The sequence below is a fragment of the Gallinula chloropus genome, assembly GCF_964237585.1.
Source record: "Gallinula chloropus genome assembly, chromosome: Z".
In the NCBI taxonomy this organism is placed as follows: Eukaryota; Metazoa; Chordata; class Aves; order Gruiformes; family Rallidae; genus Gallinula; species Gallinula chloropus.
Genome location: NC_140089.1, coordinates 23,014,129 through 23,033,715, shown reverse-complemented (window position 1 = coordinate 23,033,715; position 19,587 = coordinate 23,014,129). Strand labels below are relative to the sequence as shown.

At 37.6% G+C, this 19,587-nt stretch overlaps 1 protein-coding gene across 1 annotated transcript in view; it reads right to left on the bottom strand.

Moving 5' to 3' along the window:
- Positions 1-2,900: 2,900 nt before the first annotated feature.
- Positions 2,901-19,587, bottom strand: part of PRDM6 (PR/SET domain 6) — a gene marked incomplete at both ends in the record, with an annotated part of 72,489 nt that continues 55,802 nt past the window's right edge. Inside the window, 2 exons of the mRNA XM_084278025.1 lie at positions 2,901-3,015; positions 9,765-9,941. Of these exons, the coding sequence (XP_084134151.1) occupies positions 2,901-3,015; positions 9,765-9,941 (292 nt within the window). The remainder of the gene's footprint in view (positions 3,016-9,764; positions 9,942-19,587) is intronic.

The following is a 19,587-nucleotide window of genomic DNA, read 5'->3' as shown; positions in this document are numbered from 1 at the left end:
TACTTTTGTAAGCTGCCCAATCTGTTGTGAAAGTGCCATGTATAAAATAATGCAGTAACTGAAATTGTGCTTAAGCATCTGGCACAACATAGTGATTTACACAAGAAAGAATTATTTTGAAGAAAAAATTGTAAATTCTGCAGAAATCCTACTCTGATGCATTTTTAATTTTTTTTTTTCAATCCAGTAAAAACTTGAAATAATTGATCTTCACACCCATTCAGGAGAATATTTAGATACATGTTTAATTAAAAACCATATAAGTAAGCTTTTTTATGTTCAGCAGGGAATTTGCAATACCTGTATGCACATACTTATGTGCTATTTGTGTCACAGGACACAAATATAAATCCCTTTCTGTGGGAGACTGAGTGCTCTGCACTTCCACTGACCACATCCCTGAGCAGGAGAATGCAGTCAGATAATGCAACAGCACAAGTCAGTGATCTAACAGCTCGCGTTTGCTTTACAAAACACCGCGTATTTCTTCTCATATTTATTCAATTTATAAATTTCTGGGTTTGGTTGTTGGGTTTTTTTTTTTTTATTTTGGGGGTATTTTTGTTAAGAATATTTGCTTGCAGAAATGATCTACAGCTGCTGTTAACCAAAAGCTGGTGCCCCACCAAGATGTTACTTTATGTGAAAGTCTCTTAAATAAGGTAAGGTGTGAACTACCAGGGACTGGATTTTGGATTTCTCGGTTTGATCAGACTTGCTAGGAACAAAACAATGTTCAAATAGTCACCTTTAAGTTACAATTCTTCCTACCCAGTTTCCCATGCTTCTTTTAACCTATAAAACAAACAAACAAACATTTATGTAGTAGTCAAGAATCTCTCATAGCTTGGAGGATAAAATCAGTCAAGTTATGACACAATTGTTCACTTCCCCTATCTCCACATTGAGAAACAGAGCTGAAAATCTCAAAGGGACACAGCCCCTTTACGAGATAATCCAGTACTTACTAGAACAATGGTTTAAAAGTCCTTTTTTTTCCACAATGCTTTACATTTTTAATGGCCAAACATAAATACAGTAACTCCTGATGTAATTCCCTGCAATGTTTTGGAAACTCCAGATTCTGTGGTGTAGTTTCTGCGGTGTAGTTTCTGCAATATAATAAATTAACATCCTGAAGCATGGATGTCTTAGCGTTTAAGTTCCTTTTAGCTGTATTTGAATTTTACTGTACACTCTTTTTCTGCTTAAGCTCTTTGCAGAATTCATAAATGGTTTGAACCTGTTATTAAATTTGTAGCTAATTCTGTCTAGCCCTTTACAGAGTTGGATACTTGATTCTCTACATATTTAAAATTATCCCCATAAATGTTTTTTAAAATATTTAATATAATCAACTGAGCCCTTATGAGCCACCAAGCACTTCAGTTTTTGTGCAAAACTGAATGAATCTGTTTTAATCCCCATAATCTCCACAAATTTATTTTTCAGTTTTACCTTATGATATAGCATGACCTCAGAACTGTTTAGATTTTGCTTCTTGTTGTATTTTATTTTTTTGGTGCTTTTGCTATTTTTTTTTTTTTTTTACATTTTTATCAAACTACAGCTCTAGCATTGAAACAATCAATATATAAACAAATACTGCTGGTCTCTAAAAGTGAAAAACAGTCTTTGATTAGACAAAATCATGAAATCTGAAATACATCAAGGATAAAAGCTTGAAAAAAGCCAACATGTAAATTGTTTAAATTGAACCAATGTAATGATATCTGAGCTTTTTACATTGATGTTGGGAATATTTTGGCCTCCTTTCATTCACGACTGTACCAGGCAAATTTCCATGAAGTGAATACTATGAAGCCTCCAAACCATTTGCAAAGTATCTGAGTACAGATTTAGTTTCTGTTTTGAAGCTCAGCCCAAGTATGTTGAAAGCTTCATCTAATACAGAAGCATTTTCAATTTGATCCAAACCAACAGAGTAAAAATATCAATGGAATGCAGCTTGGATTTCTGATCAGGTTTCCTAGAAATCGGTAAGCCATTAAATCAATCACCCAAACAAAAAACATCACCTCAGGTTTTTTTGCTTCTCATAATACAGTTTACACATAGACTTAAACATTTAAAATACTTGCTACCATCTCTGTCTTTCATAGCTATTAGACTAATTTTGAGAGCTCCATTAATTTAACATAAGTTTCCTACTGGCTTCTTTATATAATGTGTATCTGCAAATATACAACATTCCTTTTTTCCTTCTTTTTTTCTCCCTCCCTCCCCTTCCCACCCCCACACCCCAAATATCTACGCCGACGCAATGCTGTTGAATGAAACTACTTGCATGGAAAAGTACACACGGTGTGTGGCATGAGACTATGGAAATGAAATGCCCTTTGGTCTGAGGAGGCTGACACTGACCCAGATATAGCTCCTGATCACTTCCCATCCCACGCAGCAATTTCTATTATAGCCATGTCAAGATCAACTTAGCCCAGCCCAGCCAAATGTATGGATTACATCTGGGTCCTTTGAGTCATGCTACAAAAAAAGGTGCAACAATAAACAAGTCCATGTGCATTCTCAGTCATAACTATGGGCAGAAGAACCCTTGAGATTCCTCACTTTGGCATTAAATAACAATTATAAAGGCTTTTAGAATTAAAGCAATACATGGAGGGACTTGAAATGTTAACAGTCCCAAGTAACTTGTCAATTGAAATAAGACTCATCCCTAGTCATAAATAAATAATCTCTTTCCTGGTCTCACTTCCACGCCAGGATCAATATCTCTTAACATCTTACTTATTTTATTACTGCTTTTGGTTTTCTGGGACTGATTGAAAGTTGTTCAGAGGAAATCTTTGGTTTTGCTTAAGTGTCCGTGACATTTAATCATGACTTTCCTTGCAGTTTAATTCCAACCAGTCAATCAGTTAATCCACTTCAATTGATTCTGTGCTCTCTGTTATTGGCTTGCACTCATTGGGCATCCTCTGGTGTCGACTCAGCTGGGTGGCTTGTGTGAAGCTCCTCTCACACCTCTCGCACCTGGTGAAGGCAACAGAGAAAATTGAGACTGGGGAGCTGCTCTGGAGGAGGGGGGGTCGGAGGGGGTGATAGGCTTTGTCTCATCCTGCCTAATCAGAACAGACACTCAAAAGTGGCTTCAGATTTTACTGGCTCAAGAGGTTTAATTGGTGGCTACTTCTAAGGCCTTGATGCCTATGATGGGACAAGGCCTGTCTGATTCAGAACAGAGGAATCTGTCAATAGACAGGGGGAAGGTGATTTCTCCAGAGAGGCCTGTCCTGCTGTAGCTCTGATCACTGTCAGTTCAAATAGATAAAGAACAAAAAGAGATTTTTAGGAGTGAGCCATCAAAGAAGCAGCTTGTCTGCAGTTTTCTGCTCTGTAACCCCTAGGAGAAATTGATGACAAATAGAATTTCACCTTCTGCTAATTTAAAATCCACAATTGCCTATTGGAGGAAGAGAAATCACAAAGCAATAATCATTCAGTGCTAGAGCAAGACAAAACTCTTTGTTTATCTGCTCTGACTATGCAGTGGGGTTCAGTTCAAATAGGCACATAGAGTTAGTGCTTACTTAATTATCTGAAAACATCCACACTATTTGGGAAATCTGTGGCTTGAGCAAGAACTTGTAACATTCACCACTGTTTGCTTCACTGTCTTTTATGTCAGCTCTCTTTCTACCCTGTTCTCTCTTTAGAGAACCATAATCTACAATAAAAAATAATGTGTGAACAAATGAACAAAGCCATTGAATTTTGGAGGGGATAGGATGGGGGTTATTGCTCACTTAGAATGAATCCCTGATGCCTGCTTTGAGATAGCATCTACTGCATTTAATCTCCCAAATACTGCCCTCTTCATTTGCATTCTGAACACTAGATAGGGGTGTTTGATGAGTTGCAAATACGGATGCAGTAGATTCTTCTTATACGGTGCTTGATCCAAAAGCCACCTTTGATTTAATGGTACTGTGTGATGTTTTATCTTCAAAGAAGATTATCATAAAAGCATCACTGCAATGAATTCTTCACTTTCAGAGGAGAAGTGAGGAAAACAAAGGGCTCAGCTAATTCATATTCATCTTTCTGTCTTCCCAATGTGAATGATAGAAAGTGAACTGTCACTGATCTAGCTGCTTACAAAAGAGAGAGAAAATAAAGGTATTTATGCATATGCATAATTGTGGAATGTTCTTTATATTAGTAATTTTTAGTAAGAAAGTTATGTTTCAGGAGCATTTAGTGCAGACATTACAGACTCATTCATCCAAGCTACTGTAGCAATCTAAAATGTCAAGACTTTTTAAGTTGTGTTTCTTTGATTGTCTTTCATGGAATATTTTTAGCAGCCTGTTCTACTGTTAAAAACTGCACTGTGATCTTGACAAATGTAAAATGTCAGCTTTAATGTATCAGACTTATCAGCTCAATGAAAATAACTCAGAAGTATTGATTACTTAATGATTTTTGGGGTATTCATTAACATCTATGTGCAGATCATCCACTCTCCAGAGCTCCTGAAGTGCTGATGACACATTAGTGTACTGCTGATTGTTTATTAGAAAACTGATTAGTTACTGGATTAGTGTGTCAAAATATACTACCTTTCATTGCCTGACAAACTTGCAAATTATTGTATTATTTTTACATACATATATATTTATCTACCACAGAGATATTAGAATCAAATTTAAGGCTGGAGGGTTAAGTTAGTCTGTATGAGATATTGCCATCTACTTGAACTTGATAGTTTTGTTACTTTGATGTCTACAAAGATAAGTGCTTTGCTTACTGGGTAATAGGAGGCTTGGATTCTTTCCTAACCAAGCTCTAAGACATACTGCTGCAAAATAACCTAAAATCACATGTGGCAATGCTTGACTTCTAAATATCTGGCCAAATAAATTAAATCTATTATATAAGGGTGCCCAAGGGCCAAATGTGAATCAGAGAAAGACTATAAGGCGACCAAAAGACAGAGTTACTCATTAAAACTGTTGGCCATTACGCTGTGTCAGACCTCCTTACCCTTTCTGGAGCTTGCGTGGGAGGCTAGGACTGGGTACCACATTCACTCAGCACTGTGCATTGCTCTTGAAAGCATAGAGCAAGGCTCAGTGTATTCCTTCAAAATGCAAGTTTCTGTCCTATATCCACAAGCTGCTTCTGCTTTGAGAGTGCTCTACTTCCTAGCTACAGGTTGTTTTGGGCACTTATATACAGACACAGGAAAGAAGGATGTTAGAGAGACCAGGAAAGAAGAAATATCTTGCTACAAACATCTGCCCTTTGAACAGGAGGGATGTGGGTGCCAAGTGTTGCTGTCAGCACCATGAAGCCCTTGGGGAATAAGCCTTTGGCAAAGCACCCAATTTCCCTGGCTTTCTCATGTACCTGCATAACCTTCAGATTGTACCCAAAGTGCCTAGTATTTTTTAGGCACTTGCACCGTGTGTGGATGAGGTTTCAGGACTATAGTTTTGGGTGTATAAGCACCTAGTTTGTAGGCAGGGGCCTGTATTAGGCCCCTGACTCCCCTTTCCAATATGGTCCAAAGAAATTGTTGCCTGATACAAACTGATAGGAAAGGTAAAGATAATAGTGTCACAGCAGCTGGCATAGCTATCTCATTGTAAGTAGGAATGAGAGGAAAAGCAGAAATATTTTTTCTTTTTAATTATGATGTATTCTTTCCCCCTATCAACCACCCTTTCCTAGCCTGTTATAGCAGAATAACCACTGTAATGACCTGTGTCTATGAGACTGGTGAGCATGTGTGTGCATGTTCTTGTGTCTGTGTTCCTATACTACAAGCCACATATGTTTAAAGTAGTGTCAGAAAGTTGAAGGAGTCAGAAAGGAAAAAAAGTCCACCTTCCTTGCCATTGCTCACAAAGGAACTATGGGGCTGAGCCTGAGTATTACATACACACACCAAACTTCTAAAATGTAGTTATGAGTATTGGGAACAAAGATATCTATGACCCGAGAGATCACTTTAATTTCCACTTAAGCTACCTGATGGCATTTGACAGCAACCTGTGTGAGTTCCTTGGGCAAATATGGCAAACAAAATGGTTCTTAAATTCAAAGACAACATGAACATCAGTGTGGCTTTGATATTTCTAAGGGACTGTATTTTCTGAGTTTGGTTAGATAGCCCTCATTATTGGTAGTCTGCCTGTTCGCTTCATCATGCTTTCAAAACATTCACATTGTAGATTATAGACACGATTGGTGTAATTCCAAAGTTTATGTCAAGCTCAGAAAAAGGCTTTGGGTGAAGAAATTTATGAATATCTATTTTAGGAAAAAAAATCTTCACTTAATATTTTCAAAATGTATATTTAAAGATTTCATTCAAGAACTGTATTTAACACTAAATTTTAAAATAATACCACAAACCAACCCCAAAAATGACAAAGATGAGATGTGACTTCAGATACAACATCTGTATTGAACCTAAAATTAAAGTTCCCTGTTAAAACCAAAATCCAAAACCAAACCCCTCCCTCTGCCCCAAAATACCAAACCAACAAGCCACCTGGGTTATCCCAGTCTGAAAGAATCTTTTTGCTAATTCCTTTTGGTTGAGTCCTGAATATTATAAGTTTGCATAACACTGTTTTTTCAGGTAAATGCCTTAACTAATATTTAATTTGCATAAATAGAAGACATGTGAAGGGGGGAAGGCAAATTTAAGAAAAGAGGGATGGCCAATAATTACCCTTTTTCTTTTGTCTTTTGATTTGCTTAAGAGCTTTGTTCCAAGACTAGCAGCCGTAGTGGAGACTCCAGTAAGATAAGAATACACAAAAACTTTACAGTGGCGAGGCTGACTTGATAGCTTCTGATGACACGAAAAGAAATGCCTTCTAACTGGACCTGCAGTCCAGGCAATGCAACTAAAGCTTTGACTACAGATAACCTCACTTAGCATTGTTATCTGTAATGAAAAGTAAATAGAAAAGTCTTCCACTATACATCCAAAGTTACCTAGGACCTACAGAGAAAGCGTCTTCTCACAGAAAAATCTTTTTAACCAATCACAGACTTCCTCTTAAGTAACAATTAACCTGAATTATTTCAAAATGCTGTCACTCTGTGTTCAGTGTTTTCAAAAAGACCTTTGGAAATGCATACAAACATGCACTTAGTGCTTGACATTGCCTGCCTAATCCATGCACATTGTGATTTGTCCAAATGCCATTTACAGGCATAACTGTCTCACTGCTGTAACATTGAATTCACAGAATGTGGAAGCTAGCTGTCCAGTTCAGTGAACATTTTCACCAGTGAATATGAACTTAGTAATATCCTTAATATTGTGCCTGTTATTTTCAAAATACCTTTGCTAGAATTTAAGCAATTTATCACTATTCATGCATTGTTCTTCTTTCTAATAGTAAAAATATTATGCAACAGAAGTATGTACTTCTTACAGACTTTTTTGAGGTACAGAGATGCTATCTCAGTGGACTTTTCCATTTTGCACTCTTTTTTTAAGCGTACACTCAAAATCCCTTTGTAAACAAACATTTAAAACCTAAATTGCATGATCAAGAGACAGAAGTCTTGTTGGTTGCATTTATGGTTCTTGTTTATTTTTTCAATTTGGTTTTTTTTTCCTAAGCTTGCTTAACATCAAGTCTGGTACCTCTCGTTTTCAAAAGAGGATCTACATGGTGATGACCATAAAGATGGGTTGCAGCTCTCTCTTCTTCCTCCAGCTGAGAGGCTGAGTACGTTTCTGGGTAAGTTTTCCACAGTGGAAGCAGTCCTGCATGGGAGGCAAACCTGCCCTTTTGAACAACTTGCAGCACCGGGGCTTTGTGTGTGTCTCCTTATCTGATTAGCAGGGGTGGGAAGATCTGCAGATACAGGGTTAGCTTCCTCTAAATTCCTAGTCAGCTTACTGCAAATACTTCAACAAGTCTTCCAGTGAGAAGTTGATACTACCATTACTTGAATTTAAGGAAGAAAATAAATAAAAATCTTACAAGATTAAGCCATATGTCATAAAGAACTACAAAGCACACAGGTATTTTGTTGCTCTGTCCTGCACCTGTAAGAATGGGTAGATGCACCCTGGAATACTTAAATACTTCAGCATAAGCAATCAAAAAAAGTCTCAGACCACTGGTTCATTGCAGTATACACGTTAAACTCTTCCACAAATGAAATCGTGCTGTAGTCAAGACCATTTTGGAAAAGGGGAAAAAATTACCGAACCAAGGGGAAAAATAATGACTCTAAATGGGGCAAAATAGCAGATCTATTGGAAACATGACAAAAACAGAATGTTAAGGAAAAAAATTAAGTGGAGTCAACAAGGTTACACATAAGTAACACCTTAACATTAAAAGAAATCTATTTTCCATTTTGACCTGGAAACCTCTTCCATTAATTACTAAAATCTATTTACACAGCAACTAGATAAAATCAATCTGATTGCTCACACTATTTTTGGCTCACTTCTGTGTGCTCGGAGCATTCAACAGACTGGCTCTAGAGGAGTCAATGTTTCGATGTTCTGAGTTTTGCCACCTACAACGGTACCCTAGCCGTGATTTCTGGTATGCACACTCTTCTGTACTGGCTATGCAGTATATGGTTCCTGCCTCTGTCCCTCTGCCCCCAGCAGAGACATCTGTGGAGGCCATGGTTCCTTTCAACCATATATGGAGCAAAGCATCTCCACTGGTATCTCTACTAAGCTTGTTATAAGGGGTTCTGACAGGCCCTGTGGCTGAGCTCTTTTACATTAACCAGACTGAGAGCACAGTATAGCAAAAGTAAAAAAAAAAAAGACAAATGGAGAAAAGTAGACAGAGGACAGATACTCCTTGAAGAACTGGGAGGGACACACACTTTCTTCTCCAATTTTTCCTACTCCTCCTAGGAACACCAAGAAGTTTCCAAAAGAAGTAATATCAAGACATTATTTTTCTTCCAAACTAGGATTGTTCCAGGTACAAAATCCATAAAAATTCTGCCTGTAAATTCAACACAACACAGATACAAATATGGAAAATCTGTATTCTGTCTTGGAGAACATCTCCTGTTGGGTAAGCAGTCTTACACTACAGAAGGCAAAATCCACCTGGAGCAGCTATACTATAGCTAGAGGTGAGCACAGAAGGAAAGTTTCTGAGTCATGTGTGTTTGGCTTTAACTCTAGTATGAATAAACTGCAAAAATAAGCAGATTGTGTTTAATTGAAAACTGTCTTTACCAGGTGAGTGTTTTGTTGGGTTTTGACAGCTTCACTTTGACAAAGCTTCACTTTGACAGCTGAACACTATCAATTTCTTATGATGATCTTACCAAACTTACACCACAAGCCAGAGCTGCATTTTCTATCCTGAGACTAAAAAAGAAAAGGATGCCTATTTCTCCTCCATGTTTAACCAGATCCAAATTAGCTTTTCTGTGAACTTCCATCTACCTCAGTATAAAGACATTACAGATTCATATTAATGTTCTTACAGCATATGAATCTTCCAACCTTGAATGTACTTTCAGCTACAGTTCTCTGGCAGCTAGTCATTTAAGGACGTTCTCATCAGAGGACAGCAAATTGCTCAGGGCTTGCAAGACAGTCAGAAACAAGTTTGGTTTAATCCTGATTTTAGCCCCACCTGACTGGGCTTTCAAGGGCACCTTTGCCATGTGCTGTTATGAACCAGGGATGCTGGTGCATAGCAGTGATGCCTGACCTCTATAATCACAGGAGGAAAAGGCTGTTGGCTTCAACTACTTACTTGAAGGGCTTTTCCCCAGTGTGTGTCCGGATGTGATTGTTGAGTGTCGTGGCTCCAGCAAAGGCACGACCGCAGTAGCCACACTTGAATGGCCTGTCACTGGAGTGCGTAACTACATGGTTCCTCAGCTCTGAAGGTTGGGAGAAAGACTGGGAGCAGTGACCGCACTGGTAGGGCCTGGAAAGGGAAAGAGAAACACCGTGCTGTCAGTGCTTTCCATGGCCATGAACAAGAAACCATATGGGCAGGAACCCATGTTCTTCCCAGTAATTTCCAGAGAACTGCAGGCGCACTTCTCTGGGACTTTCTTGAGAGACATGTACTCAAGACTTCATGACTTCTTTAGCAGATGTGAAATGCTTGTGCAGGAATTGGCTGAGAGTCTTTGGGCATCATGCCACACAAAACACAATTCAACAAGGTAGTGAGCCTGCACTACACATCATATGCCTACCTTATTTCTCCCAAACTCAGCGGGATACTCCTTAGTCCTCATACATTGGAACTAAGAGACTGACAAAATCCTTTGTCTGTTGGTGCCAGTAATAGTGTTACCCACAAAGACAGGTATGATCATTATACCTACATCCTAGGTGGATTCTGTGATTGTTTGCAATTAAACTCTTCATATTGCTAGAGGGAAAAATAACAACCATGGTAAAATTACCTTTCTATTTTCTTACTGCTGTTGAAAATACTTGCCTTTAATCAACACCTTTTTTCCAACTGAGAATGAAAATACCTCTTTTTGTGACCTGAATGAAACCCAGAACTTGGGTTTTCAACACCACAGCTTGTTAAAAACAAACGTAACAAACAAACAAACTCAACTGAGAATGTTACAAATTCAGATTCATAACAAACAGACTGTAAACACAGAAAGAAAAGGACAGCAAGGAGAGACAGGACTGCTCAAATGCATATACCATTGCTAACTAAAATAAAATGTAAAGAAACATCTATATATTTCTGTTTGGTAAAAGTGATTTAAATTGACATCTTGTAGTCAGGGTTTTTTGCCTTTTAACATACAATTTATGTTAGTGACAGAGTCCTGCTTATCAGAGCTTTTGTTTAAGAAAGTAAGACTTTCTCTAGAGGGATATTAATAATTTTTACACTGCACAATATTTAAGGCATGGCTCTTGATGTCTGCATTTCTAGAGCCAATGGCCAACACCAACTGAATTACTCTCCCTTTAATAAATGTGTATGTTTAAATTGCTAGAAAACAAAACCAAAGGGAAGGAGACAATGGTGACCAAGCATGTACAATTCAATTAAGTGCAAAATAAAGTGAACTATCTCATTTGTCAAGTGAACTGCTTAATTGTGGCTACTTGCATCACTGAGCACAAATACTATTATTTTACAGTGCTTCAGAGCACTGAACCCTGATTGTAGAATTTTTTAGCTTGATTAATAGCTCAGTATTGGTCAATAACTCAATAGCTTACAATTTTAATTACTTACATTTGAAAATCTAACTGCTCTCCAAGTTTGAAATAAATACATAAAAGCCGTAGATAGGTTACTTAACCTAGATTATATAGCCTTTAAAAACTTACATGAATATATCTGTAATGGTAATTTAACAAAAAAATAAGTTTCTCTTATTTTCTCTGTTTCTCTTATTGGAAGACAAGTTGTAACATGCCCAGTTTTCTTTTTTAGCTGCATGGTTAATTTGCACAGAAAATATTTATCAAATTTGACATAAAAATCTAAGTGCAGGTAAAACAAAGATGATTTGTGAATTCAGACTTATTTGTTTGGGTATTTTCAAATCAAACATTTTTAAAATAACATATTAAATTATTCTGTATCCGGGAAACATTGATTTTTTTTTTATAGTGAAAGGGACCATTAACATCTATTTGCCCCTGGTTATCTATTTTTAACAGATACCACAATAAATGATACAACACTATTAATCTTTTATTTTTTTAACAGTCAATGTGATTAATTTCATACTGTGAGAAGTCACAATGTAACTTGTCCGTAAATAGTAAAAATTCCAAACCACTTAAAACTGAACATTGAGATGCCAAGTAAAATGTTTCTACCCCGTATATTGGCTTAAACCAAATTTCTTATTTACAAAGGTTATTAATATATATACTCAGAATACATTTCACTGGCTGATGCTCAAGAAAAAAGAGCCCTGTAAAACAAAATCACCCATTGTTAGATCGCTTTGACTGTATTTTTTGTTTTCATCCTTATTTTGGGATGAAGTTACCTTCCCCTTTGCAGGGGATGGGTGTCTCCAGTTTATACACAGGTGATCCTGATTAATACTAAAGTGGGCAGAATGAGTAATTTTATTCAAGCTAGCTACATGGCATGTGTTAAACAAAGCTCATTTTAGCTCAGTTAAAAAAAAACAAACCATAAATGCATTGAAATGCCATAAAAATTTAAAAATCCTGCATCAAATTTACACAATTGCAGATGCAAATATGTCACAATTTGACAACTTCTGGATATTGCTATTTTTTCCAGGAGCAAAAGAAGTCATTCAATCAGTATAAAAGTTATCATTTTGTTTTCTGGTAACCATTTTACTGTGGTCAGAAATCTTTCTGGGCAGAAAATAAAATCAATACATTGTTTTTTAAAAAAATGAAAGTGGTGCAGAAGGCCTGAACATGAGCAATGCTTGGTTCAGTGAGTACATTGACATGGGCAGAGCAAGGCTGTCTTTGATGTAACAGTTACATCTTCTCCTATCACTTTGGTCTGCACTGGGACAATGAATTAAGATGGTGACCTCTTTATAGCAGAGGTCTGCAGACAGAAGGACCAGCAACATAGTGACCAAAACAGTGGTCTTCATAGACTGTATTTCCAAAGATGTGCTGCTAGACTGAAAACAGTCCCAGGCCAGAAAAACTCATTTCCACTGAAGTAACTGAGAACATGTTGTACCTGGTGCTAGTTTTGTCTGGGATTGAGTTAATTTTCTTCATGGTAGCTATTAGGGGCCTGTGTTTTGGATTGGTGCTGAAAACAGCATTGATAATACAGAGATGTTCTTGTTACTGCTGAGCAGTGCCTACACAGACCCAAGGCCTGTTCTGCTTCTTACCCCAGCCCACCAGCAAGGAGGCTGGGGGTGCACAAGCAATTGGAACAGGACACAGCCAGGACAGATGACCCAAATTGACTACAGGGATAGTCCATACCATATGGCATCACGTTCAGTATATAAGGGGCCGAGGGAAGAAGGAGGAGGAGAACACACATTTGGAGTGATGGCGTTTGTCTTCCCAGGTCACTGTTACACATGCTAGAGGCCTACTTTCCTGGAGATGGCCGAACCCCTGCCTGCCCATGGGAAGTGGGGAATGTTTTGTTTTGCTCACATGAGTGGTTTTTGCTTTATCTATTAAACCATCTTTATCTCAAGCCAGGAGTTTTCTCACTTTCATTCTTCCAATTCTGTCCCCCATCCCACCCTGGGAGAGTGGACAAGTGGCTGTGTGGAGCTGAGCTGCCAGCCTGGTCTAAACCATGACTTTTTAAAGCTTCAGTTAATAACTGTGAATATGAACCTAGCTGTGTCACAAAAATTAGTGTTCAAACAAAATGGATGTCATTCCCTTCACAGGTGAAATCCTACATAACTGAAATTTTCCTCTGTAGATGTACAGACAGATTTGCAAGTATAAAAGTAATCAGTTTGATGAAACAGGTGTAACAAGGCCTCAAAGTACATGCTGACTGTGAAGAAATACTTCTTCTATCATGTAGCAGAAACAACATAGTTTTGAATGTCTTCAACATTGCATTTTCTACAATGATCTTGTTGGCCCTTCCAGATATAAATCAAGCCTGAGCAAAATCTTCTCATATAGTATTTTTATGTCACATTTAAGGACAGACAATCTCATATATAGCAATGTGCAGAAGAAAATGATGTGATGACAGCCATCAAAAGCAGTTCTAATGCTTTTCATTAAACACCTAGCTACATATCTTTCTAATTCTCTGTCTTGTCTAAGCTTGAAGGAAGGAAATCCTTTTACAAAAAAATTACAATGCTGTCTTTAACTGTGTGCACTGTCAATCAGCTATCTAGCTTTACTATTATTATTAGTGGGCTAGGGTCCCACAGCTTTTTCTAGAGACCCTAGCCTTAAAGTCACTGTCTGTATGATGTCCCACTATGGGAACACAAGACATTTAAAGTGAAACTCAGAAAAGAGCAACATCAATGTAACAGTTTTCAGGTTTTATAGTTATTTGGATTTTGATCTTTTCCAAGATTTTCAAGTTCTATTTTCAAAAGGAAACTAGTAATAATACTTTATACTCCCTAATTTAGACAATTAAATGATTTTGCTGCTTTGTGATGTCTTTTTCTGTCTTACAGTTTTCTCACTTCTGTAGCTACTTTTTTCTGGGTGAAACTACACCACATATAGGAACTGTTCAAACCGCATGTTTTCCTGTAAGGCTTATTGAACCTCACAAAAGCTCATCCTTCATGCAGGGGATGTTATTTTTCTGTAACAATAGAAAAATCCTTATATTTGCACCTGGAATAGCTGATGACAGACAACTGTATTTAGATTGATTCTTTTTAGATTTTTGTTTAGCAATAGTGATATAACCTTTAGTTATTTATCTTGTACTATTACTATACTAGAACAAAATACTTTCCAAGCCCTGATTCCTGAGTATATCCAGCCAATATAAACTTACTTTCTACATCATAAATAATTTCTAGTCTGAATTATTAGAATCATGAAAAAAATCTTATCATTATTTTCCATTGAATTTTCAAATTCTTTCCTTTACAACGAATGGGTTACTAGTGAGACCTTTTTAGAAGTGAATTTTCTGTTTTCAAGTGGCATATGGAATCCCAGTGCAACCTTAAGAAGAGGAATTGTCTGTAATGATAAGTTCCTTAATACCTGCAACACTATCATAGAAACACTGTCAGATCATGGAGATAAAATTTTACACCGCTGTCATTTTTTTCCCCGTAGAAAAAGCTAGAAAAGTGTCAGCTGAAAGAGAGACTGACATGGGCTTGAATGTGCTGTTCTACTTGTTGAGAACTAAGAATATGTAAGAAACCAATGTGATTGATGTCAAGGTCCCAAACTGTGTTTCAGGGCTCCATTGAACCCAGGGCAGGGTTTCATGGTGTGTTGGGGGAAGGCTTTCATACCACAGCCTCTGCAAAATAAATGAAAGCAGGGTACACTGAAATGAGGTCAGCATCAGCTTTCAGGGACAGGCCTGTATACAACACACAGCATTAAGAGCACAGCTACAGTCAAAGGAGTTAGATTGCAGTTGTCCTGATGGAAAGGTATTTTGCAGCAATGTCTTCTCCTAGCAAGGTGAGCAAAGAGTCTGGAGAACAAAGCAACATCGAAGGGTACTGCACAGAGAAGCATCTCAGACATCAGCATGATTTCATTCACTGCCTCTGGACTCTACATCCCCTACTGCCTTGGTGTTCCTCTCAGGCAGCAGAGCTACTTCCCTGAGCACTTCAGGCACTGCGCTGCGGTGGGGATGGCAGACCTGGACCTACTGGGAGTTCTGGGCTTGTCTCTTACAAATGTTTGTGAAGGAACTATCAAAAGTAGAAAGTTAGCACACTTGAAGGGTTCTCAAACTTCTGAAGCTGTCAAGGAGAATTGCTGTTCTGTACACCCTTTGTTGTAACTAGCTATGCATACTGGGAGTTTGCAAACCTTTGTGAAAACATTGTGCAACAACAAGGATTAAATTCAGCATGATGTTTTCTTTAACTGAGCAATGATCAGAAGTCACTCTATAAACAGAAATAGACAAGTCTTGCTCACAACATGTACCTTTGTAGGTCTGGTTTGGGAAATATTTTAATTAATTAATGGACCCGGGGAGAACATCAAGGCCAAAGGCACAGAACCTATAAAGAAAAAGATAAATACATACTGGATCTTGGAGAAAAGGGTCTATTAAAATGGCAACTTCAAAGTTCAAGCTCCTGTTTTAAGAAAACATAACTCACTGTTTAATATTGAGGTGCTACAGCCAAATGTGAGTCCAATAACACCTTTGAAGTTAACAAGAATTGTAAGGGATAGATAACACCCATAATCTTTCAGCCGTGGACAGACTTATGGAATGAGTTTTCCCACAAATTGCCAGCTTAAATACGTGACAGTAAATAAGAATATCACACAAATGTATATATTTTATACGAACATGTCCTAGAGACAGCTCTGGAGAATGGCAGCTATCTGCCTTCCCTCAACACCCGCACATCCTGAATCTGGTGATCATAGTGAAAAAGAAGAAAGATGCCATTAAAAGAAACTGCATCATTATTAGGAAAGTACTTGCTTTTACAGAAACATAATAAAAATAAAAATTGCTCTAAAGAGGATTCACTGTGATCAAAGGCTTTTTGTTACCCCTTTCTGGAGCTCCCCCAGATAGAATTGTTGGGGATTTCTGAAGCAAGCGGAGAAAAAAACCAAACAAAAACCAGAAGAGAAAATAGATTTCTGATTTTTGCTTCAAGGAATTGTGGCTCAAATGCTTCGGTCTGGACAAGGCTTTAAAATAAAGTCCCAAAGGCTCAGGAAGTCCCAGAATTCAGATCTTGATGGATATAAATCTTCATCTCCCATACCCACTCCAACCCCAATTACCATTGAGTTCAAAGGGAAGCCTAACAAAATATAACCAACTAAAAAGTCTTGGCGGAAGGAGAGAAGTAAATTGTATTTATACCAGTAAATCATTTAAAATCTCTTCAAATTTACATTACAATCCTAATCATAATCTAAACAAACATAGTAGATGGTTTTAATGATTTTCCCTATTTTGTATTAATAATTTTAAAATATTTTTATTTACTAAATAATATGCCTATTTAACTGGAATATTTACTTCTTACTGCCTCATGGAATTAAATATATTTTAGCCTTTTTTATGTCTACTCTCATTCAGATGTTTTCCGTATCTAAGTGGCTTTAAAGTAAGTTCTTTTTTTTAATTTCTTAATCCCCAAGTAGCCTTCTTTTCTCAAATTTCAGCCCATGAATTGCACTCCTGTATAGATTCGAAGCTGTTTCTCCAAACCTCATGCTGTAGGTAATCAGCATTGTTCAAAAACAAATACAAAGCCAGAGCAGATAGCCTAAAGTAATTTCCTAGGGAAGACAGCCCCTGCTGCTTCAGTCACATCAAAGATATAGTGGCTGGTGTGCTCACAAATTGCTGACAATAAATGGGGAGCTGTTTATCAGCCGTAGCGGTGCAGCAGATATCATCGAGTAAATACAAACCAGAGAGTTGCACCTAGTACTTCAGGCTGCCATGCAGGTATTCTTCCACAAATCATACCTTAGTCTCTTGTCTCCAGGAAATTTTGTGCATTTTAGGAATTTTTCATCTGTAGAAATGCAGTGTTTAAGCAACCAAAGACAACTCTTTCCCAGCCACTGTATCACTAAATAGCTGAGGTGCAGGCACCTGTTAAAAGACAAAAAGCTGCCCGTGATGTGAGCTTAACCTGCAATAATTCTAACCAGGGATATGAGAACCCAGATGTTAGGGCAGTTGTAACCTGCAGTAACTGTATTCCGATAATTTCAAACACTGAGCAAACTGCAGTGAACTTACATTCACGTGACTGACATCCCACATAGAGCTCTAAAGAATACCTGTCAGGAAATGAGCTTACAGCAGTTATGTTGATGGTAACGCCTCACAGGAACAAAGGCAGCATTACAAAACTGACCTCTGAAAGGAGTCTGCTCTCCTTTTCAATGTACTCCTTTAAATTTATTTAATGAAAGCATAGAGATGTAAGACGTTTTTTTCTGTACACAGGCAACACTGGTGTCACAGAACAAAGCACTGCAGTACTTAGTATTTATGAAGCAGATTGATCCTTGCAACCTCATTTAGGTTTTATGCTATGTAACACAAGAGAAAAACTTTCTCAAGAACAGGATTCACAAAACTCAACAACCCAAAGAGGAAAACATCTAAATTACCCAGTGTGAATGTTGAGAAAAAGACATTGGCTCTTATGTTTCAAATCTTCCTGGAAGTTCCTGGGTTATAACACCACCCAAAGTCCTATATCCTCTCCATTACAGTCCTACTCAAATCTGGTGAGACCTTTCTTTAATCATCCTTTGCTCTCTTTGCTCCTGGGGCAGCCAACCTGTCTTCTAGTCTAGATAATTTTCCTACTATGCTGTAGGATATTCTGAATTTAAAATGCTTTTCACTTTCTGTTGTATCTGTTCTGCATGGATAAATTAGATAGGCACAGGAGAGAAAACAGTAAGACATCATAAATCAGTAATCTGTTAATGAGGTTGTTCATCTCTAAGGGGAAAGTCTTAAAATCCAGCCTGGATTTCAGAAAATATTTGGCACAACATATGTAGAAGAAAATAAAAATAAATTTAAAAAAAAATCATATCGCTCACCACTAAGATGAAAGACCTAATTGTAGAATAGATTTATCCTCATCTTCTCTCTCTGGAAAAACGGATATTTAACTATGCCTTAGAGTGCAGAACAGCCCCATTAGGAGAGACTCTTCTTGCATTAACTACTGTCTGCAGGTTGGTTCTTCATAAAGGAAGACACAGGGTCAGGTGAAGGAAAGGATGAAATCTAGGTGTCACATCTGGTTGGATGAATCACTGAAAAAGTTTCTGGGGGAGCCTCATAACATATCTCTTTCAGGTTCCCTGATGCAGCATTTTATGCTTTACTGTATTCTTAGGATACTCTAATAATGGAAACACAAGAGTCCATGAAACTTAGGAGAGAGACCTTTTGGGATGTATATTCTGCATGGTGGCACTTAACTGACAGTTGTGTCCTACAGCTTCCTTAGAATGGTGTTTGTTTTCGCGAAAGCCTGAATAAAATCCAGGAAATGTTGAAAGGATTTGGGGGTTTTTTTGCATTCACAATACTATCAACTCTAAATTCTATGAAGATTTGCATGTAATCTAGTTTGCCCCTAGCATGCTTGATGTTTCTTCCTGGAAACCTGGATTTCTGCTCCAGCATCTCCATACCCACAGAATCACGAAGCATATGTGTACACGTAGATAACCACGTACACAGAAAGACATAGACATGCATACAAACACATGCACAGACTCAGTGTTGACTATTTTTTGATACTGCTTTGGTTAAATGCAATTCACAACTAAATGCTGCTTTAGGAAACAACCTTCCAGGGATTCAGTTGTTCTGCTCAAATCTTCTTCGCAGCTGAAGAAGAGACAACATGGGCAGCCTTTTTTATTGAATTAATTTGATTTTTGTCTTTTGTCCTGCCAGCTACCAAAATTGTCAAATAAACCAGCTTTGATTCATAAATAATGGTTCCATTATATTTACTGTGCCACCGGTCAGAGTACCTGAAATTTTAATTCACTTGTTCAGCTAAATTTCATCCTCAGTTCACGGCCATAAAATTCTGTATTGACAAACTTTCAAACCAACTTTGACTCTGAGGTATCTAGTCAACATTTTTCTTCTGTGTGGATATTAGTTTATTGAATAAGTGGCATCTGTTTTCCTCCACATCACTAGTGGAGTAGGTATTTCCTTTTGACAGCTTTGCACGATTTATGGGTTTGCATGCTCTGAAGAAAAATAGTACTAAGCAAAAAATTCCAATTCATTACCTCTTAGTACTTAATTAAGTTCATACACATTGCACACTATAGGTGAACCCTGAAATGACTGTGACAGCCACTGAGCAGTAAGTTAGATTGTCTTTGGAAGACAGAGAGACTTTTAATTATCTTGACCTCATTTTTCCATC